The following is a 23,082-nucleotide window of genomic DNA, read 5'->3' as shown; positions in this document are numbered from 1 at the left end:
CTTTCCTCCCTTTTTTGAAGATGGGCACTATATTTGCTTTTTTCCAGTCCTCAGGGACCTCCCCCTGTTGCCACGAGCTTTCAAAGATAATAGCCAATGGCGCTGAAATCACCTCAGCCAACTCCCTCAGCAGGCTGCAGGACATCTTCACCTTAGCTTCACAGAGGCACATGCTCATGACACTGCCGAGAGGGCATTCACCCGCAGCAGGCTGTGCGCGAAAGAGGCTGGCTGAGACGCGGGTCTGGTTTTCTGAGTTCAGCCAAGCATGGGGCAGGATGTGGGGATGGGGGAGGGCAACAGGCCGAATCCCGCCCATTTCCCCGCTCTTCCCCGGGATCCCCCAGACGTCCCTCACTCATTTTGCTGAATATTCTGCCCTTTGATGGGGACCTTTCAGAGAGGATCTCAAAGTGCTTTGCAGACAACCCCAGACTCCCTCCCACAGTTCCCAGGTCAGCACTGTTAACCTCCCTGTTGCAGATGGGGAAACTGAGGCACATACGGTTGGCAAGACTCACCTGAGGTCACAGAGCAACTCAATGGCAGAGCTGGGAATGGAGCCCAGGGGTCCTGATGCTCTCCCCACTCATGCCCACTGCCTCTCTCGCTCCTGCGCCCCACCCAGAACCCAGTTTCTCCCACAGAAATAGGAAAAAAATGGCAAAGTTCTTACCTCCCTCCATTGCTTGGTCTCTATGCCCTGGGTATACAGCACACACACTGCAGTGAGAGAGAACAGGACGCAGGTTAATGTGGGCAGCGGGACAACGGGCAGAGTTGGGCTGGCATGCGCCACTCCTTTGGGGTGTACGGTTCAGCAGGCTGGAGACTTCCTCCCAGTCAGAGGATGAAGAGGGTGGGGCTCTAGTGTACCCTTTGTGATTTGGAAGCCAAAGATTTTGGTCCCTCGAGGGGATCTCTCTGGCCTGCCCCCTTCTTCCCCCTGCGACACCCTGCCACTGGTCAGCATTAGCTGCATCACAATTAGCACCTAGAGGCTCCAACCAGGATCAGGGCCCCATTGCACTACAGGCTCTACTAAGAGATATTCCCCACCCCAAACAGACCAGACAGACTGAGGGTGGGAGGGGAAACTGAGGCACCAAGAAAGGAAGTGACCTGACCATGGTTATCTGGCAGCTCAGTGGCAGAGGCAGGAATAGGAGCCTGAGTCTCGGTCCAATGCCCTAGCCATGGGGCCCACACCAGTGCTCCACCAGTGCAAGCTTTATTGCAGACTCCTCTGGGCCACCGCGTCCTGCTCTGAGAGCGGTTACAACACCTGGGACTCCTGCTGTCCTCCCCCGCCCCCGGATCAGCACCACAGAGGCTGAGCCTAGGCCAAGTCGTGTAAACCAATTGCTTCTGAAATAGGTTCAGCCCAGGCCAGGCTTTCCCCAGAGCTGACACATCAGTCACAAAGGCCTGGGCAGAGTCCCCATCCAGCCTAGCACGTCCCCACAGCAGGGACTTCTGGCACTACCCAACTGCCATTATGGAAGCCCAGAATCCACTAGCCAGCCCCAACATACACAGGACCAGAAACTGGGGACCTCTGCCCTGGGGATGGGCCGGGATGGGAGGAGCCCTGAGCTGGCCTGGCTGGCAGTGTCTCCTCGCCCATCTCAGGGGATCTGAAATGAATCGTCCTGGGGGATCTCAGAGGCAGCTTTGGGGCTGCCACATGGAGCGGCTGCAGAAAGGCCAACAAGAGACTATTCTGTGTCATGGCAATGGGGAACCCCAGAGCCAGCCCAGCCGGGCATGGGGAGCAGTTACTGGCACCGGGATGCTCTTCTCCCTGGGGAGCTCCATGCCAGCAGCACATGCTGCTAGCCTGGGGATCTCCACCCAAGGCTACCCCTGCTCCCTCCCCAGAAGAGATCCCGTGATGGGGCTGGCTCTCAGGGAAACACCAGGAGCTGTGGTTTAATTCTATTTTTCATGGTCTCATCATCCTTCAGCCTGAGTATGGGAACGACCTCGCTGGGGGCCAGAGAGCCATGAACCGTCCCCTGGGAGGAGAGTCCGGGTCCACATTCGCTGGGTCCCACAAAACTTTAAAGAGCAAGAGCTGAGACCTTGAACATCACATGTCCAGGGAAACAGGGGCATGCTCCTGTCCCCCCTGGCTTTGCACTGCAAGCTCTGCCCGGGGCAGATCCACCCGGGGTGAAGGGGTGCGTTGTCTCTGAAGCCCCCAAACCCTTTCCTTCCCGGGGGTGATCTCAGGGCTCAGCAGCAGGAACTCCAGCACCCCGAGTGGGGGACCAAACCAGCAGCACAGAACCTAACCTTCCAAGTTTGGAAAAACACGCAGGGACCGAAGGAAGATCTTAAGGATGGAAATTACAAATAGCCAGTTAGGAGCCCTTCCTTAGAGCCCCAGTTCCCCTTCCAAAGGCTGCCCTGAGTTCGGCCCAGGAGACGGCACAACGTGCAGCAAGCGTTCAGTAAAGGCTGCCACCAGCTCTGCAGCTTTTCACTCACTTTCGCTCACTTTCTCCTGTGGTCGCTTGCCGGGCCCAGCTGCTCCCTCCTCTCTGATCACACGGCGCCTCCCAGTCGCTGCGCTAGCACTGCACTGGCGAACAGGGCAGAGACTGGGCCTCCCTTTCAGGGGATCCCCAAAGCCAGTGCCCTACCCCAGCTGGACCCAGGCCAGACAACCAGAAACTGGGAGTGGTAGCTCTGTGACATCCTCTGCCCCCTACCCGGGCAGGGGGCGCTGGGCTGTGGCGGGCTGGGAGTCGGCGCTTGGAGCCAGCGTCTCAGTTCTGCAATGCCCCTCTGTTCAGCAGCATGTCAGCTACTCCCCGCCGGCTTCAGCCTGCCTGCTTCCAACCAGGGCAAGCCCTGGCACCCCACAGACACAGGAAATCTGAGTGGGGAGCTGGGGGCCTCGTTGAGCCTCAGATTCCTCTTGGCCCAGGCCAGACACAATCAGAGTCTGCAGGGCCCTGCATGGCCTCTCCGCCAGCCTGCACCCTCACCACAGACAGCCCAGGGCCCACGAGTCTCCTGCGAAGCCCCACAGGTCCCAGTGCAGCTGCCGCCCCAGCAGTGCCGCGCTGTTGAGGGCCAGAGGCTTGGGCCCTCACTCCTGGGGACCACCTGCACCCTTCTCGCCTGAGATGCTTGGACCCTGGTTCACTCCACGGGGGCAAACCCCTCCTCGGACCCGTGCCAAGGGAATGGCATGAGGGCAACCACGTGGAGCAGCCAGGTCCTGGCACAGGGTCAGGCTGGTGCCCATGTGCAGGCTACCTCATTAGCTCCCCACCGTGCTGTCCCACGCCAAGGAACGGATTGGTGGGAAGGGAAGGCTGATGGAGGGGGAAGGGAGAGCCCTGTGCAGAATGCAGGCAGCAACCCCCTGCCCCCTGGCTCCCCGTCAATGTGCCGTGACCCTGGCCCGCAGGGGCTGAGAGGGGAGCTCAGTCCCCACAGCCCATTCAGCCCACAGCCGGTGCCAGTCATGCAAGTGGTATGACACTGGCAGACCAGGCAGCAGCTCATGCCGAGGTCCCCATGACTCTGTGGCACATTGACAAATCCATGGCTGGGATCAGCCTGGCTTCCATTGTTCAAATGGGTAACAGACCTGTAAGGATGTATCCAGTGTGCACACTTTATTGAGTGCTTGTAAGTGGCTGCTGGCATGAATCTCACCTAGAACATCTGTATCCCTTATTGTAAGGTGACATTTGAGGGTTTGTATTGTGAGCCTCTGTGCCAGTGTGAACCACCAGACAGGAGAGAGACATTAATTAAGTGAAGGGTTGTTCTCCAACAGAAGATGTTATATCCTGCCCCACCGGAGAGGTCCATCAACATCAGATGGACTATTGTGGGATGTTGAAGAACACAAAAGATGCTGTCAGACGAGTCATGCAAGTGGATTCCTCCCATCAGCTGAGTTTGCAGTTCAGAGCAGACGGGAGGAGGGGGATAAAAACTCCTAACAAGAAGGAACTGGATCTTTGTGCCGCTTGGACTCTGGGGAGGCAAAGTTTACTAGGCATAAGCAAGAGATCCCCAGGAGCCTTAAAGGACATATAGAGTTTGTTTATTATAGACACTTCTATTACATAAATAAGCTACAATCTTAAATTTCAAAAAGTATCTACATTTATCTGCTTCAACCTTGTCAATAACTCTCCTTTCCTTTTCCTACTTAATAAACCTTTAAATAGCTTATTACAGGATTGGCTACAAGCATTGTCTTTGGTGTGAGATTTAAGGTGCAACTGACCTGGGGTAAGTGATTGGTCCTTTGGGACTGAGTGTAACTTGAATATTACTGTGATTCTTGGTGTAAGGGACCAGCTGTCACAAAGGTAGATGGGTGAGAGATCAGTGTACCCAAGGGGACTGACTGTCAGGCTGTTATAGTGCCAGATAATTGGTTGGTGAAATCTAAGTATAGAACTCACAGCCAGTTTGGGGTTAGTGCCGTGCTCCTAACAGCCTGCCCTGAAGTTGGTTCTTGAGTCACTGCAGGCAGCTGTACTGGTGGTTTCAGTCACTAGGAACCAGACTGAGACCCAGCAAACTTATTTCACACAGAGACCACCAAACAGCCACCAGGCGGTAACGACTTAGTTACTTCTGGCCTGGATGGGATTTGAATCAGTGACTGAGGCGTTACGGCCCCAAAGCCAATCCCTGGAGCTATCCAGTGCCCCTTCCCCCATAGATAACAGCTCCAGTGCAATCTCATGTGCTTAACGTGACAATCTGGCCATGCAGTGCCATGTGCTGGATCAGTGTTTCTCAACCTTCTAAGTAGCAAGTACCCCCTAACTTCTGAAAATTTTAATAAATGCCCCAACACTCAATTTTCCATGGGACTTTATATTTACAGACTAATGTGAGCCATATGTTGGAAGAAGGGCTGAGTATACAAGGCCATGATATGACAGATGTCAGATCTAGTGTGGGTAGGGTTACCAGCTTTACACCAGGGGTGCGCAACTCAAGTGTGTACCTGGGCTAGAGGTGATGTTGGCCAAAGCTAGGAGGCTTTGAGCGGCATGCCAATGCTGGGGAATATAAAGCAGCGCACCAAATTTTTTGCCATAGATTTGAGAGGAGGAAGGGGTGAGAGAGACAGGGAAGGAGGATGAGTGAGAGAGACAGGAAAAGAGGGTAAGTGGTGAAATCTGGGGCTGTCATAGTTGTCAATTTCACTGCTCAGCTAGAACAGTTAAATTGACAAGTTTTCTGGGCACTGGGCTTTGAGCCGGGGAGGGGAGCTGCCACCTGGGCAAGTTGCAGGCGATTGCCACCTGCCTGCCAGTTGGGAGGTGGGCGACTGCTACCCAATCAGAGCTGGGGCAGAGGAGGCTTCCGCGCCGGCTGGGACCCAGGGATGTGGGCAGGTGGCTGCTGCCCATCTTCAAGCCAAGGTGTGGGAGGCTGTCCCTCGGCTCGGAGCCGGGGCACGGGTGGCTGCCACCCAGCTGCGAGCCCAGCTCGTAAGATGCAGGAGGCTGCCACCAGGCTCCCACCTGGGAGCTGTGACCGGGCAGGAATCGGGGGGCTGCCGCCCACTTCCCAGCTCGGAGCTGGGACCTGGCAGAAGCGGGGGGCTGCCGCACACTTTCCCCAAAAGCCAGTGGCTGCCCCCTGCCTCTCAGCTGGGACCAGGCGGGAAGCGGGTGGCTGCAGCCCGGCTTCCCAGGACTGTAGTGGCTGCCGCCCGCCTCCCAGCTGGGAGCTGTGACTGGGTGGGAAGTAGGGACTGTTGCCCACCTTGCCCAGAAGTCAGCAGCTGCCGCCCACCTCCCCTTCACTCTATTTTTCCCCGGGTACCCCCTGCCTGTGTCTCGCGTACCCCCAGAGGTACGCGTACCACAGGTGGAGAAACAATGTGCTGGATGACACGCTGCTCCCACAGCATACTTCCCGCAAGTCTCCGCTCCCACAGGACCTCTCCCGGAGGCCAGGCCAGGCTCATGCCAAGCTAATGAGTTAAAAGCTAATCCGAGGGGATTTCTGGCTAATTTCACACCCAGAACCTGGCTGGCGAATGTCATTAAAGGAGCGAGAGCTTTGAGAGGCACTCTCGGCAAATTGTCACTTGGAGACAAGAGCAGGTGTTATGGGCTGGATTCTAATGCTATTTACTAACTGAGTGGCTGCTTGCTAGGCAATTTCCAGATGGGGTTCCCAGGGGTGTGCAATGGGCTAGGTACATTTCATCAGCGGGGCTGTGAGTATCCTACCGGCGCGTCAGAGAGTACAGCGCTGGCTTCAGATGGGCACACCCTGCACCGAACGCGAGCCTCCCTGCAGTTTTCAACTGGGGATGGGGAAACTGGTCCCACTAAAATCACCCCAGTGCCCCCATGTTACGCCGCCTCCGCCCCGCCCGGCACATCACCCGACGAGGTTCTGAGCTGCAAAATACCTTCCCTCGCTTTTGGGGTTCGCTGGCTTCCAGTTGTGCCCAACTGCTCTTCACCTCAACTGGGAAGGAGCCACCAAAAGATCAGACCCTCTGCCCCCTCCTCCTCTCCCCACAGAGTCCATCTGCCGGACTACCGCTACTGGAGCGCCTCAGCTCACAGCACTGAGACCTGCTGCCCCCGAAATCCTGCGCTCAATGTCCCAGCCAGGGATGGGGTCTCTGGGGGCTGGGCCGGCCTGGCCGGGAGTGGGATGTTCCCAGGGCATTACATCTCCCTTTCCTGGAGGGTTTCCTCCCAGCCCTGGTCAATTGAACCCAGCTTGTCCGGCGTGCATTGGGCTCACAGACTGACGTGCACCGGCCTCTCTGGCTACAGGGCCTGGGCTGCTCCCAATGCTCGGGTTACCATAGTTCAAGTTCCCAAATACAGGGGCACTGCTGGGGCGAAGGGAAGGGGAGCTGGGAAGGGAGGTCTTTGGGTGCTGGAGGGGAGTGTGTGTACTGGGAGGGGGTATTTGGAGGGTGCTGGAGAGGATACCTTGGGTACTTGTGGCCACACACTCAAGGTGGGGGGCAGCGTCGCACTCCCTGTCCCACCGTTAGGACAGCTGGCACAGGTGTGGGACTCAGCACCAGCCCATCAGTCAGTGCCTCCTTGTGGGCTTCTCCCACTCCCCATGGCGGGGAGCCGGGGCCTGGTGTCACCCCTCCCGGCTGGACTCTGGGGTCCCGTGGCGGGGCAGGCGGCCCAGCCAAGAGGCGCTTGGCAGTTCCACTTATCTAGTGGGTCGGGCGGGGCCGGGGCAGGCAGGATCTGGCAGCTGCGGATGCAGGGGAGGGGAGGGGCCAATCGGGGCACAGAGCTGCAACGGCTGCACCGCAAGAACCCAGACATCTCCTCTTATTTCAAAACTCCGCCTGGGTGGGGGGTGGAGGATCAAATAAAGCCCAGACGGACGTATGGTAATCATAGGCCCAGGGCTGAAACACCCCACACCAGCTCTCCCCTGAGCCCTCTGACCAGCTCTCCTCTGAGCCCTTCTCTGAGAACCTGCCCCCCTGAGGTTCGGAGAAGCCCCCAGCCTTTGGGATCCCAAAGCTCTAACCCCTTTGAGTCCCCCCACGTATATGTCGGTCTCCCCCACTCCACCCCCCCAGGGTCAACAGCAGTTGTACAGGAGACCCACAGCCACCTTGGGCTCCCCCAGCACACGTCACAACCGGCATTTGGGCAGTGTGACCTAGTGGCCAGAGCAGGAGTCAGGCCGGCGCAGACACCAGGAGCTCAGAGCCCGAGACAGGCCAGAGGGCAAAACCGAGAGTCGGGCGACAGGAGGTGCCAGAGTCAGGCAGCCCCACCCCCAGGGCAGAACAGTCCTGTCCTGCCTCTTCTGCCCATGGCCACGCCCACAGTCCGCCCCTTCACCACCCAGGCCCCGCCTCCCTTCTGCCCAAGCCCCATCCCCTCACCTGCTCAGCCCGCCTCCGCTCTGTCCCCCCCCCACCCTCACTCAGTTCCTCTCCTCTCTTCCACACTCCCCCTTCCCCCAGGCAATAGCTGGGGGGGGGGCGGACTGATTGGGGGGAGGGACGAGATGAGGAGTGGCAGGGGGTGAGGGGAGGGTTGGAGGGATGGAAGCAGCGAGCGGGGAGGGAAGGCCCAACAAGGTGAGCAGCGAGGCCGGGCAGGTCTGTGGCGGAGTGTGGGCAGAAGAAGCCCAGGACTTTTTAAATTGCTGGGCCCCCGGGCAATTGCTCTTGCCCCCCTGTCGGTGGGCCTGGGGTCAGGAGAGCAGAGGCAGGAGACAGACTTGAGAGCAGAATCAGGGACACAGGACAGGGCAGTGGGAGCGGGAAGCACAATGCACACCGTGCAGAGCAAGGACGAAGTTTAAATAGGGGCAGCAGAGCAATCGGGGCCCCCCTTGTTCTGCCATTCAGCTCCCAGGACTGGAGCCTCTGGCTGAGTGCAGCTCCTAGTCTGACACCAGTTAGGTGCCGGGTGGCAGGTGGGAATCTGCAGGCAGGAAAGCAGCCTGTAAACCAGGGTGTGACCCCCGGTCCCTGACAGCACAACCCCCCGTGGTTACTTACTTGGGTCTGACTTGGAGAACGTGTCCTTGTCCAAGAGATGCCTGGAAGGAAGGCAAAAGAGAACAGGTTACAGTGCGGCTCAGGCTGCTCCCAGCCAAAGTGTCTCTGCCCTTCTGAGCTAGCGCTGTCTCTGCTCAGAGACACGTCTGCACCCACCGCCCCGCCAAGCCCCAGCCTGAAGTGGGTGTGCTCCACATCCGGACTGGATCTCACTCCTCTAATCTCCTGGCCCTTCAGCCCCAGGCTCCTGACCGCCCTGCTCCTCTTCCTCCCTCTATCAGTGCACCTCCATTCTGGCGTGTAGCTTCCCCTGCCTCCGACCTCTTCTAGTGCCACGCAGTCCCAAACCACAGCCCCCTGGGGCTCCCCCCCCCCCCCCACACACACAGCTCAGCTGATGGATTTCAATCTCAGCCCACTACTCCTCTGTTATTCCAGTCCTGGGCTTTCTCTCACACAGCTCTGCCAGGGCCCCTCAATCCTGACCCCCTGCTGCCCCAGATCTGGGCTCCCCCGTACGGATGTGCCAATGCATCACACCCCTTTCGACTAAGACAGGGCTTCCCTGCATTTACACATATGTTTGGTTTGGCGCATTTTGGGTAGCAGCCGCTTTTCCTGGCATTTGCGGAAGACTCAGATGAAGCCCCCGTCTCGTCAACAGCGAACTACGAGGCTCAGAGTGAACAAACACGTAACAGCAGGACCCATGTTAACGACAATGTGGCCATCGATTCGATGGCCCCAGGCATCCCTGCTCAGTAACCATCTGTCATCCCACATCCGTGGCCTGCGAGTAATGAACTCAGCGGGTCTCAGCCTCCTTTCAAACAGACAAGCGTTGACAGAAAACCTGCGTCCTTGTTCGCAGCCTCAGCAGAAAGAGCAAAGATTGAGAGGGCCACGGAGATTGGAGGAAAAACCTGACAGGGCAGGGCTGAGATGTCATGGCAGGGGTCAGTGTGCAGGAAGCTGGCCTGTCCTGTGCTGGGCGGCTAGCATGATTTATTTATGCTCTGGCGGTGCCTAGATGTACCAGCCAAGATCAGAGCCTCATCACGCCATGTGCCACACACACATGTAACGAAAAGCTGGGTCTCAGCCCTGGTGAGCTTGCAATCTAAGTAGACGCCTGTGCCGTGGAGAGTGACGTGGACCTTAACGGAAATAAGGCAGCAGTCAGGAACTGTCTTTGCCGGCACAGGTGTGCCAGATCCCGGCACTGATCCCTGCAAGGCAGAGGAGCAGATCTGCACCATTTGCAGATCGGCCCATGGTTTGTAGCAGTCGCAGGTTCTAAGAGCGAGTGAAGCCAGCCACATGCTAAGTCAGTATTTGCTTCTGTCTCCATCCTTCGCTGTCCTCGCCCCAGCACGGTCAAGTTAGCAGAATATAACGTGCGCTTCTCATTATTGTCTTCCGATACGTGGGACTTACCAACCCTGCCGCCCCCAGAAACTGCTTCCCCTTCTCGCTAGGCAACTGCAGTGGACTCAGACGTACGGGGAGGGGGATCCAACCACCAGCGTGGCAGAGAGAAGACAATGCGCTTTGCACGGCTGCCCCTCGAGCAGGTGTGCATAGAACCGGCAACGCCGCATTGAGCCCCCTTCTCCGCACGGCGGCAGGAGCCGAGCTCCGTCAAGTGCCGTGCCATGGCAGAAAGCAGGACTGGATGGGACGTGGCTAGGAAACAAGATTGAATTATTGCCAGTGAGCAAAGGAAAATCCCAAGTGGGCGTCAATCGTTGCTAATGCACAAAAAACAAAGCAGACCGAGGCCTTCCCGGAGCTTTACCTCCCCCCCCCCGGGATCTCCTGTGGCCTTTGGAGACAACAGGGCCCTACCAAAGGGAACCCTGTGGTACCGCAGGGAAGGCTGAGGGCAGGAGTCCTAGGTTCTAGTCCCTGCACTGGTGGTACCGCAGCATCTGGTCTGAGGCAAACTGTTCCTCCAGCTGCTGTTTAGTGCTTTGAGATCCCCACGTGATGATTGTCATCAGTGTCAAATAAAGTGAGTGGAAAGATTATTTCGCTTCCATTGATAAGCTGTGCATTTCCCTTAGACTACAGGGAGATTTTCAATCAAAGCAATGCTCTAGACCCTCAGTGGATGTCTACGGGGTGTAGCTCTCTTGTCCAGATGTTGCACTCGGTTACACCAGTGTAAATCAGGAATGAACCCACGGGAGAGATTTCAATGGACTTACTCTGGATTCACACCAGTTTAACTGACAGTTTTATTGTCTCACCTGTGTAAATCACTCTGCCGGATTCTCCTCTCATTCCCCTGGTGTAAACCAGGAGTAATTCCAGCAAAGTCAATGGGGTAGGTGAGGGCAAACTCAGGCCCTGCTCTCAGCAATTGCTCTTGCTCCCTCCCAGAAGATGGGGCTGCAGCCCCCCAGGGCACTGATGGGCGATAATCGGCCTTGAGCACTTTACACAGCTCAGCATCTCTCAGGCTGCCCAGAGCTCTGGGGATCTGCTGGAAAAAGACCCAAGAGCAAGCGCCAGCAGAGGAATGGCCAGGAGCTAATTGCTCCAAGGAAGCTAGAGGATCAGAGGCTCCACCGGCCAGCGGGGGATAGAGGGCAATGGCAAGGGATGTACAGCATCCCATGCTGAGCTTTCCCCTAGCACTCCCTCTTTTCCCTGCTGTGGGAAAGCCCCTGGCACCAGGCTGGAGGCGCAGCCCTGCCATTGCCCAGCTGGGAGACCTGCCCACGACCTGCACTGCCCATTCTGCGTGGTGATGAGGAGTGCAGCACTCACTTGGGGCACCCCCATGCCAGCAGGGCAGTGGGGAGAACACTCATGGCTTTCCCCGCACACGCTAGTGTATCGCCCATGGACTTGGCATGGTACTCCCAGCCCTGCCTACTCACCAACCTGTGTGAGCTCTTCCTGCACCACTGAATGCCTTGGGTTTGTTCTCCCTCTCTTACATGCACACACATTTGTTTCCATCACTCCCGTCAGTTCAAAGGGGAGAAGTGTGTGTGTGTGAGAGTGCATGCTTGCATCTGTCCGAGTGTATGCTGGTATCTGTGGTGTGTGTGTGTCTGAGATTGTGTGTGTCTGTGCGTGCATCTGAGAGCAGGCAAGTTGGTTGAAACAACAGTAAAGAACAGAATTATCAGACACACAGATGAACATGATTTGTTGGGGAAGTGTCAACATGGCTTTTGTAAAGGGAAATCACACCTCACTAATCTGTTAGAATTCTTTGAGAATTTCAACAAACTTGAGGACAAGGATGATCCAGTGGACATTGTGTACTTGGACTTTCAGAAACCCTTTGACAAGGTCCCAGTGCTTTACACAGGTGAGACAATAAAACTGTCAGTTAAACTGGTTTGAATTCAGAGTAAATCCATTGAAATCACTCCACTGGATTCACTCCTGATTTACACTGCTGTAAGCAAGTGCAACATCTGGATCACAAAGACTCTTAAGCAAACAAAGCAGCACTGGAATAAAGGGGAAGGTCCTCTCATGGATCAGTAACTGGTTAAAAGACAGGAAACAAAGAGTAGGAATAGTCAGTTTTGAGAATGGAGAGGGGTAAATAGCAGGCTCCCCCAGGAATCTGTCCTGGCACCAGTGCTGTTCAACATATTTTTAAATGATCTAGAAAAAGGGGTAAACAGTGAGGTGGCAAAATTTTCGGACGATACAAAATTATTCACACTAGTTAAGTCCAAAGCTGATGGTGAAGAATGACAAAGGGATCTCACAAAACCTGGCAACAAAATGGCAAATGACATTCGACATTGATAAGCGTAAAGTAATGCACATTGGAAAAGATAATCCCAACTATACATGCAAAATGATGGGGTCTAAATTAGCTGTTACCACTCAAGAAAGGGATCTTGGAGTCATTGTGGATAGTTCTCTGAAAACATCCTCTCAATGTGCAGCAATAGTCAAAAAAACTAACAGAATGTTAGGAACCATGAGGAGAAGGAAAGATAATAAAACAGAAAATATCATAATGCCACTAGATAAATCCACGGTACGCCCACACCTTGAATACTGAATGCAATTCTGCTTTCTCTATCTCAGAAAAGATATATTAGAATTGGAAAAGGTAGAGAGAAGAGCAACAAAAATGTATAGGGATCTGGAACATTTTCCATATGAGGAGAGATTAAACAGACTGGGACTGTTCTGCTTAAAACAGAGATGACTAAGGGGGGTATGAAAGAGGTCTATAAAAGCATGATAGGTGTGCAGAAAGTGTATAAGGAAGTGTTCCTTACCCCTTCACGTAACACAAGAACTAGGGATCACCTGATGAAATCAATAGGCAGCAGGTTTAAAACAAAACACACAACACACAGTCAACCTGTGGAACTCGTTGCTGGGGGATGTTGTGAAGGATAAAACTATAATTGGGTTCAAAAAAGAATTAGATCAGTTCCTGGAGGATAGGTCCATCGATGGCTATTAGCCAAGATGATCAGGGATATAAGCCCATGCTCTGGGTGTCCCCAAACCTCCAACTGCCAGAAGCTGGGAGTGGACACCAGGGGTTGGATCACTGGAAGTTGTCTTGTTCTGTTCATTCCCTCTGAAGCACTTGGCATTGGCCACTGTTGGAAGACAGGACACTGGGCTAGATGGACCATTGGTCACGCCCAGCATGGCCATTCTGATGTGTGTGGTTTGCGTATCTGAGGGTGTGTCTTTGTGGGTGCACCTGTATACAACAGCCAACCAGCCATGGAGCATTTGTTTATAAACTGCAAAAACACTTTCTCATCCCTGAGAAGGCAGGAAGGAAACGAGGCGATGCAGAATGTGCAGCTCTTGTTTGGTAGCTGGGCCATTGTGTCAGCTCTTTGGGGGCAGGAAAATGACATGGTTTTGATGCCATAAGGTGCCAAGCCAGCCACATTGCAACCAGACGTCGGAATTTATTACAGCTCCACCTCCCACAGTGGGTTTGCATCTCCCTTCTCCCGGAGAGCAGGCTTTGGCACTGAGGAGCGGGCAGCACGCCTTCGAGAGACTCCCCGACATGCTGCATGGCGTGATGTCAGTGAGGATCTCTTCTCAGGGCAGAGTCAGTTGCCACAGAGCGGGGTTAGCAGCCAGGCATCTCCTTTGTGAGACAGCAGAACAAAGAGGCTGTAGCCACACACAGGAGAGCTGCTTGAAAAGTCCCTCCCTGTTCACATCTGTGCCGGATGAGTCTTTCTGTCATGGACCAGAGACCGGCTCGCACAAGTCTTTGCCACAAATGAACAGAGTCCCGTGTGTCACCGAAGCACAGGCGTTATTCAGATCTGTGCATCGCACACCTGCTCTAGTCAATAACATTCAGCTCTCATGCAGCCCTTTTCAGCCGCAGATCTCAAAGCACTTTCCAATTGCAATTGGATGATGGGGCTATCTGGGATGGTGAGGAGCAGGGTTCAGCAGCCCTCCTGGGGCTCACTGCTGGCTTGTGCCTTATGTCCCTACAGCTCATGCTTCCAGGTTTCAGCCGATCACTGGCAAAGGTCAGGAAGGAATTCCCTTCCCCCATGTGTTCTGGGAGGTTTTATTTCTCATCTCCTTCCTCTGAAGCGTCCGGGTTGGCTGTGGCTGGATGTGGGACACTGGGCGGGGCAGGCCAGGGCTCTGAGGTGGCACTGAGCACTCTCTCGGGTGCTTGGCTGGCCGGTTCTTGTTCACGTACTCCGGTCTCACTGATCATCACGTGTGGGATCGGGAAGGAATTTTCCCCTGACAGGGATCTTGAGGCTTTTTTGCCTTCCTCTGCAGGGTGTGGGTGCGGCTCACTTGCCAGGATTACCTGGGTCTCGTTCACGTGATCATTTCCCTGCCATTGTGGGGGCCTCAAGCACTGGCATTCCTTGCTCCTTCCTTTTCTCTGCCTGCAGCACATGACAGTCCAGTCCCCTGGGGACTGTGATACTTTGGTCTCATTTCAGTTGCTGGGCTTAGTGTGCGATGCTAGGCAGGGCTAGTGGCCAGTGATCACCAGGTCAGGCTGGATGATCCCATCCCTCTGGCCTTAAATTCTATGACCCAGGAGGTCAGTTTCATAATCCCCATTTTACAGATGGAGAAACTGAGCACAGAGCAGGGAAATGACTTGCCCAGGGTCACCCGGTAGCTCAGAGCAGGGGGTAACCTAGATCTCCTGATTGCCAATCCAGCATGCTGTGCACCGGACAGGCTGCTGCCAGTGCTTCCATCCAGTGGAGCACCAGGTGTTTACCATTATGAATTGTACTATTGTTAGGTCACAAAGCCCTGAGTCACACCCTCCGCAGCTCAACCGCCAGCAGTGAAGCTCTACAGGGCCCAGAGTTTTAGACGGCTCTTTCTTAATTACATTCCAATTAGCTCTCCAAGGAAATCCTCCTGCGGTTGCCACAGAGATTGGTGCTGGTGGGGATAGGGTTTTATCCCTGCTCCATCCTGCTATCCCTGCCCATCCTCCAAGCCTGAGGACCTGTCCCATGGGAGCTGTCCAGCCTTTGCTGCGCTGAAGGCAGCAGGCTGAAATTCTAAGGCCTGATCCAAAGGTCCTTGGAGTCAATGGGAGCCTTTCCCAGCACCAGACAGCAGAGCTACCAGGCGTTAGAGGAGGGTCAATGACATGATGGAGTAAATAATCAAGCAATCAATTTGCAAACCCCTAGAAGATAATAAGATGATATGTAACAGTCAGCATGGATTTGTCAAGACCAAGTCGTGTCAAACCACCTCCCCCATTGTTCTCAAGGCACCTGGATATCTATAAGATGCCTCTGTGTTACCTATTTTCTGTATTACTGCATCTGAAGAAGAGAGCTGAAGTCTCTTGAAAGCTTATGTCTGCAAATATTAAATTTGTTAGTCTTTAAAGTGCCACAGAACTCTTGTTGTTCAAACCAACCTGCTAGCTTTCTTTGACAAGGTAACAAGCCTTCTGGATGGAGGGGAGACAGTAGATGTGGTATATCTTGGCTTTTGATACTGTCTCGCATGATCTTCTCATAAGCAAATTGGGTAAATACAACCTAGATGGCGCTACTATAAGGTGGGTGCAAAACTGGTTGGAAAACCATCCCAGAGAGTAATTATCAGTGTTCACAGTCCAGGTGGAAGGGCATATCAAGTGGGGTCCTCAGGGATCAGTTCTAAGTGAGGTTCTGTTCAACATCTTCATCAATGATTTGGATAATGGCATAGAGAACACTTATAGTTTGCAGATGATACCAAGCTGGGGGGGGCTGCAAGTACGTTGGAGGATAGGATTAAAATTCAAAATGATCTAGACAAACTGGAGAAATGGTCTGAAGTAAATAGGATGAAATTCAATAAGGACAAATGCAAAGTACTCCACTTTGGAAGAAAAATCAGTTGCACACCTACAAAATGGGAAGTGATGGCCAAGGAAGGAACACCGCAGAAAGGGATTTGGGGGTCAGAGTGAATCACAAGCGAAATATGAGTCAACGGTGTAACATGGTTGCAAAAAAAGCAAACATTTATTCTGGGCTGTATTAGCAGGAGTGTTGTAAGCAAAACACAAGAAGCAATTCTTCCACTCTACTCTGCGCTGATTAGGCCTCAACTGGAGTGTTGTGTCCAGTTCTGTGCGCCACATTTCAGGAAAGATGTGGACAAAGTGGAGAAAGTCCAGAGAAGAGCCAGAAAAATGATGAAAGGTCTAGAAAACATGACCTGTGAGGGAAGATTGAAAAAACTGGGTTTGTTTAGTCTGGAGAAGAGAAGCCTGAGGGGGGAAATGATACCAGTTTTCAAGTACATAACAAGTCTTTACAAGGAGGAGGGAGAAAAATTGTTCTCCTCAACCTCTGAGGACAGGACAAGACGCCATGGGCTTAAATTGCAGTGAGGCGGTTTAGGTTGGACATTAGGAAAAGCTTCCTGTCAGGTGTTAAGCACTGGAATAAATTGCCTAGGGAGGCTGCAGAATCTCTGTCATTGGAGATTTTTAAGAGCAGGTAATACTTGGTCCTGCCATAAGTGCAGGGGACTGGACTAGATGACCTCCCGAGGTCCCTTCCAGTCCTACAATTCCATGATTGTCAACCTGCCAATGCTCATCCCAGCAGCTTATCACCCCAGCATGCAGGAGCGCCAAGGGAGACGCCCGGCAATAGGCTGCAGTACAAAACCAGTGTCGCTCTGGAGACACCATAGATAATTCCTCTAGGCGAGGGCTTGACAGCAGGAGCCAGGTGCTGGTTGTTAGAGGTGAGGGACTCCCCCTCGCCAAGCCAGGCTGCTGGGCTTTGGGAAGGAGAGACAGGCCCTTCTGTATCTACCACTGCTGAGCAGACCAGGGGCTCAGGAAATGCCATGCTCTGTGCATTCCCCATGTGGGTGCTGCAGGACTCCCTGAGCTAACCTGGGAGGCTGAGCCACAGGGTGGCTGGCCCTTTAAGCTGAGCTGGGCGCAGCCACACCTGTGGCAGATCTGCTATCTCCAGCTGTAAAAGGGGGGTGGCACTGCCCTGCCTCCCAGCCCTTTGCAAAGCACATGGGGTGCTGCAATATTAGTCAGAGATCCAAGGCCAGAAGGGACGATTGTGGTCATCTGGTCTGACCTCCGGGATAACACAGGCCGTGACCTACCCATGAGTCATCACCTGCCCAAGCACCTAACGTAGGAAAGGAAAATGATCTGCTTTAGGTCTCGGTGCTGCTATTGGCTGGGAAAATTCAGGATGCTGGACTTGGGACGGGCAGGCCGTAGTGCTCTGTACTCACGCAGCATTTTTCTCCCAGGGATTGCTGAACACCTGCCACGGGTGGATAGGTATCGTTCACCTGCTTTTACAGACCCTGAAACCGAATTACAGAGCGGGGAAGTCCAGGGTCACAAAATGAGTTGGCGGCAGAGCCAACAAGAGAAAGCAGGAGTCACAATTCCCCTGCCCTGCTCTAACCCCTAGGCAACACTCCACCTCAGAGTCAGAAATAAGACCCAGAAGTCCTGGTTCACAGGCCCTGCTCCCAGGTGGCACCTTCAGTTGTTGGTTTCTGGCTATTTTTAAGCCACTCTTCAGGTCATCCCAGACCAGGAGATTTCCCTCTTCCTGGAGCCGTGTCTCCCTCCTGACCCTGTGCTGAAGGGAGATGGTGCCTGTATAGAGACTGCTCAGCATTGTTAGGTCCTCAGGCCTAGTTAAAGAGATCCTGGGAGGTTCTTTGGTCAGGCATCTCAGGGCTGGAGTTTCCCACCATGTCTCTTAATTAGCCCAGACAGGTTTCAGGAGGTTTTCTCATTAGAGCGAGAGCTCATTCTGTCAGTATCTAATCCTCCCATCGACCAGGGCTGGGAGTCATTCCAGCATGCAGCATTGATTCATAGCCAGCTGCACTCTCATAGCCTTAGGAGTTTTCTTCTCCCCCCCGGAGAGCTGCAAAAGCATCCAGTTAAGATCAGTTAAGCTGGCAGGAGCAGGGGTGGGGGATTTTGATCATATGTTTTGTGTTTTTCGCTCTGATCCACACACCTGGAAACGCTGTCTAGCGGCTAGAGCAGGGCACTAAGTGCCAGGGTTCCCAGCTCTATTCCCTGAGAAGGAATGTTAACTGCAGAATCCTGGCCAGACTCCTACTCAGGGACTTACTGTCCTTCCCTGTGATTTCACGTGTACAGATATGCAGCTTCCTTCCTGCCTGGATTGTTGTTTGTTGCTGTCAGCTGTTCAATAACTACTTTGCTCCACCCTAAAGGTTGCTGCATTTCATGCGAGTCCGGGGGAAATTGCAATCATTCACAAAGAGAAAGAAGAGGCAAGCAGGCCTCCAGCAAGGGCTCCATGATTCTGCTAGTGCCTACTAGCTCTTTATGACAGCCCTTTACCACCAGCAGTAGCATTTGATCCATTTAGATCCAGAAGTCCCAGGTTCAATCCCTGCAGACAGCCCATCTAGGAGTGCTGTTACCTCTACCTATTGTAATGCGGTTCAGAACTGTCCTACCCGGCATGGACTGAGTGGGAAAATCCCAGGCACCATGTGAGGAAGGGTGTGGATATTTCAAGGAGCTCAAATGTGGCTAACCCCTGTCTGTGAGGGATGCTCGGACACAATGGGTGTCTAGACCCGTGCAACGCAATGTGACACTGTAACATGGCACCCACGCCCCTGGCAGTGAGAGCTGGGGGGCCAGGAACACAGAGTCTGGACACGGGGCTAGGGGAGGCTGGAAGATGGATTGCAGGCAGTATAGATGGAGTGGGTTTGAAGCTGTATAGGGAAGGAAGGGGGGCAGAGAAACCCTTCCAGAGACGTGGGGCAGCAGCAACAGCACAGCCCCTGACAGCAGACAGGGAGAGCAGGCATCTGAGAGGCGGCAGTGAGTTGTGGGGGTTGGTTAGGGGAGAGGAGATCCTGGAGGTGGATGCAGGCCCTGAAGGCCCTGGGAGCCCAGGACAATGATTTAGGGGTGGAAAGGCCAGAAGGCAGCTGTGCCCACACCAGGCTCAGAGCGACCTGGGAGACCCTATGAGCAGACAAAAACCCAGATGATGGTGATTCCACACAAGGAGAGCAGAGAGAGCAAGGGACACAGGGCTGCATCCGGGGCAAAGGCACCAACAGGGCTCTGGTCCCTGGGGGAGCTCGCTCCAGGGATCCCCAGATGGGGGGGCTGTTTGCTGATGGCTCAGTCATGGCCCTCCTCCCCCACTCTGTTTGGTGCATTAGATCAGCCAGTTGGAGGACTTGGCAGGCAGCCCCCAGACCTCTAATGGGCGTCAGCTGATTTGTTAGCCGAGACAGATTGGACCATTAATCACAGGCAGGCAGGCTGGGAAACAAGGGCCTGGAGCGATGTCAGGAGGGGAGGGTTGGCTGTGTCTCCTTCCCTTCCCCTTGGGAGGCCTGATCTAAACGGGAGTGCCCACCTCCGCATGGGTCACAGGGCTGACCAGACCCCATAGCCCCCTGCGCTCTGAGAGGTGCCCTCAGCTGGGAGAACCCCACCCTTCAAACCCAGCGGCAGCTCAATTATGGGCAGAGGGCTCCCATGACCCTCGCCTTCCTTAGCCGCTCCAGCGCTCATAGGTGGAGCAGCTGCAGGGCCCCAAAGTCCTGTGCCACAGCTGTCTGCTGACATCCAGGGCTAGCGCTACGGAGATTCCCCTCACTGGGCTGGGCACTAAGCGCTACGGGCCCAGAACCACTGCCCCTCCTTCCACGGAAGGAGCTGGGAAAGGCCCAGATTGTTGGCCCCATTCTGTGCCTCAGCCATGAGCCCAGCGCTCCTCTCGACCTGGAAGGGCAGGATCAACGGTGTGCCCTCGTTTTGCTGAGCACTGCAGAGTGCCAGGCACCTGCCAGGCACGTCTATACAACTGCAGTCGTGTCACCTGAGAGTGCGTGAATTTCCCATGCCCTAGCCCGCCCCTGGCCCATAGCCAAGCAGTGGACTGCAGTCTCCCAGGCTTTCCGTGTACTCAAGTCACTCCAAACCCAAATCACTTGAGCTACTGAGACAATACCCTGTGGTCAAGTGGGGAAGAACCTTTGGAAGCCAGCAACCGCTGTCTCCTTAACCAATCGGCCGATCAGCCCTGGGCAAAGAGAGCATGATGAGATTCCTCCGCATGGCCTCCTGTTATCTCTGGGGCTTTCCAAAAATATTCCTAGTGCACGGGTGCCTGCCAAGTGCCAAATGGCAGCCAGAGAGATGCCCAGCTCCAATCATTTGCAAATGCAGCCTAGCAAAGATAAGCCCCCTCCCCCGCCCCACCATCACCACCACCACCAAGTCCCTCTTAGCACCGCTTCGCTGTATGTCAATAGCATCATCAGCCTTTTACACAGGGGCTTCTTAGGGATCCTGAGAAGTGCTGAGCACATCTAAAGGGGTGCTCAGCTCCCCACCGGACCATGCCCTTAATGCATGTAGGAATTTGTCCTTAGGCACCATGTAACTGCTGGCCAGCTCAGCTGCCTGCTCAGAGCTGATGGCATTCCAGCAACCTCGAAGGCAATGTGAGGAATGAAAGCATGAGGACGATGTGTGCGTACACCAGCGTGCTTGCTGCACGTAAGGCCAGCTCCAGCAGGGCCCGCATGCTCGGCTGGACCCATGGAGGAATGCTGGCTCAGCTGCGGGGAAGATCTGAGCTGCCCCAGGAGCAGGTCTGTCAGCCAGAAGTGATGAAGAGAACAACATAGCAGCCGTGACCATGGGAAGCTCTGGCCTAGTCCAGCACCAGCCAGCAGGAGGGTCTTGCACAGGCGTGTCAGCTCTGGAAGAGCTCGCAGCCATGCCACTTCCAGCCGAGAGAGGGGTCTGCCAGCTTGTGTCGCACTGGAGTTTGCGGGGCTCTCAATACTCTAGTCCCAGCCTCGCTGCAGGTGCTCTGGCTGGGAGGAAACCCCCATTCGGAAAATCCACCCACCCCAGCACCAGTTTGAGCCAGCAAGAGACTGAGCCCACCAACAGATCTGACAAGCCACCAGCCTTGGCTGCCAGCGAGATGGGACCTAATCCCGATAGGTCTTTTCTGTCTCTGACTATTATGATTCTAGGAGTTAGGCTGTGGCAGTGACCATCGGTCCCGAAATCCACCAGCAGGAGGTGCTGCGGGGCACAATCCAGGAACACTGGCTGTAAGGGATTCCTAGGGACTCAAACACCAGCCTCTGCCAGGAGGGGGCATGGTGAGGGAATGGTGCAGGAGCACTGGCTGTGGGGGAAGTTCCCAGCTACCCCAGTGCCAGCCTCCACCAGCAGGAGGCGCTGTTATTGAGTCCCATGTGAAAAGGTCTGGACAAAGTAGAATTTTAATGAAGCAAATACTCATATGATTTGGGGATGGGGGCTTATTTATTTGTTTTTCTCCCTGGGGTAAGGTTGATATGGAGTTGTGCAAGCAGCTGAGGGAGAAGAGGAGGGAGGAGGGGAAACACAGAGGAAAGGGTGGGGGGAATCCAGGTCCATAAAGGAAAAAAATCAAATCAAATCTCAAATAAAGAGGAAAATAAGCACTTGACTTCAGTTATTTTGGTTTTTTATCCCCCCCTCCTTTTTTTTTTAGTTTTGAAAACCAAGGTCAAGTTGTACAGCTCCAGACAAAGCTCCTTCTCTTTCTGATCCAGCAATTTCCAGATGAGAGGAATTCAGAATTAATTCATTCGTTGGTTACAACGACAAAGCAGACACCAATCACAGTGTGAGGAACTCAGATACACACCAGAGACAGGAGGAAAAATTATCCATTAGATCCTCAACTGGTGTAAATCAGTGTAGTCACCGATTAACAGCATGCCAGATTCTGCCCTCACACCAGTTACACCAATAACTACTCAGCGACTTCGACAGAGTTACTCTTGATTTACACCAGAATAAGTGAGGTCAGAACCAGGCACGTGGCTTGATTCCGATCTCACGCACCAGGTTTCAAGTAATTCCATTAACTATAGGTGTGGTGGAGGGTAGCTTTCAGGTCATAAATGTGATCAAAATCTGAAATTCTGCTCAAGTTCTCACCCTCCCCCACCCAAATTAAATGGAATAATTTATCCTGAACACTTCTTGAGAAAGAAGGCATTAGGTGAGCTATAGTTCTGTGATACATCCCAATGAATACATGCAGAGTTAGAAAAATATTCCAACTTCTGTTGAGTGGAAGGAATCTTTTTTTAATTTCATTTTTGTATCTTTTCTCCTTCCTGGAGCAAAAAAAAGGAAACAAAAAAAGATTCCTACCCACCGACTGTGACAAGAGGAATATACTCCCTGCATTACATATAAGGAGCTAATTATCTGACTTGCTAAACAAATGACCAATTCAATCCCTCCCTTTGGTAAGTTCTGTGGCCAGCAACATCTGATGGCAAGGCATTGGGAAAGTGGGTTTGTGCTCCTTGCATTGCTACGCTGGTGAGAGGGCCTGTTTGGTGGGGGCTGAGTAATCCTTGAGGATGGGGGCAAGCCATTGGAGAAATGCTCTAACCCTGTCTAAAGGTCCAATGGGGGGCTTCTGAGATCCAGGGCCCTGTCAGCTCGAGGGTTAGGCAGCACCCCTTTCATTTTTACTTACACTAGAACAGACTCAATAGGCATCCTGCATCTCATTCATAGCTGCAATAGATGGAGTTGCTGCTCCCAGCCTTCATCTCTCTGCAGACACAGCATCCCTTAACTGCCTTAGACCTCGGCCCCCTCCACCTGCAGCTCCCTCCCACACCAAGGACTCCAGAACGGTGCTCGAGGAGAAATCCCCTAACTCCGTCTCCTTTCGTTCCCAGTCGATATTATGTCTGAGGGAACGAAATCTGAGCTGGATCCTATGCCTGAGGCCAGCCCTGGCTGCCTGAGAGATTGCAGGAAGGGGACGAGGACTGACTGACACCCCGACTGTTTTCACGGCTGTTCCCAGACTAGCCTGAAATTCACACACACACCTGCTAAAGCTCAGGCAGGCCCGAGTCAAACACCTGATCCCAACCCTGTAGAACGTTAGAGTGGTTCCCGTCCATATCCCAGCTCTGCAGGTCTCTAAACTGAACCTTGCCTGCTCCTCGGTGGAGATGGCCCTCTGAGCGCAGGGAGATCCAAGGGGAGTGGGGTT

The 23,082-nt window shown here is 54.0% G+C and overlaps 1 protein-coding gene across 1 annotated transcript in view; it reads right to left on the bottom strand.

Moving 5' to 3' along the window:
- The window catches only part of CPNE5 (copine 5), a 149,492-nt gene that overhangs the window by 117,287 nt on the left and 9,123 nt on the right, over positions 1-23,082 (bottom strand). Inside the window, exons 2-3 of the mRNA XM_067531656.1 lie at positions 8,513-8,553; positions 677-723 (exon numbers count right to left, since the gene is read on the bottom strand). Of these exons, the coding sequence (XP_067387757.1) occupies positions 677-723; positions 8,513-8,553 (88 nt within the window). The remainder of the gene's footprint in view (positions 1-676; positions 724-8,512; positions 8,554-23,082) is intronic.

The sequence above is a fragment of the Emydura macquarii genome, unplaced genomic scaffold (assembly GCF_026122565.2).
Source record: "Emydura macquarii macquarii isolate MOO-44397 ecotype Brisbane River unplaced genomic scaffold, CSIRO-AGI_Emac_v2 contig_3220, whole genome shotgun sequence".
NCBI classification, from domain to species: Eukaryota; Metazoa; Chordata; order Testudines; family Chelidae; genus Emydura; species Emydura macquarii.
The sequence above is the reverse complement of the archived record's forward strand: the minus strand, read 5'-3'. Positions and strand labels throughout refer to the sequence as shown.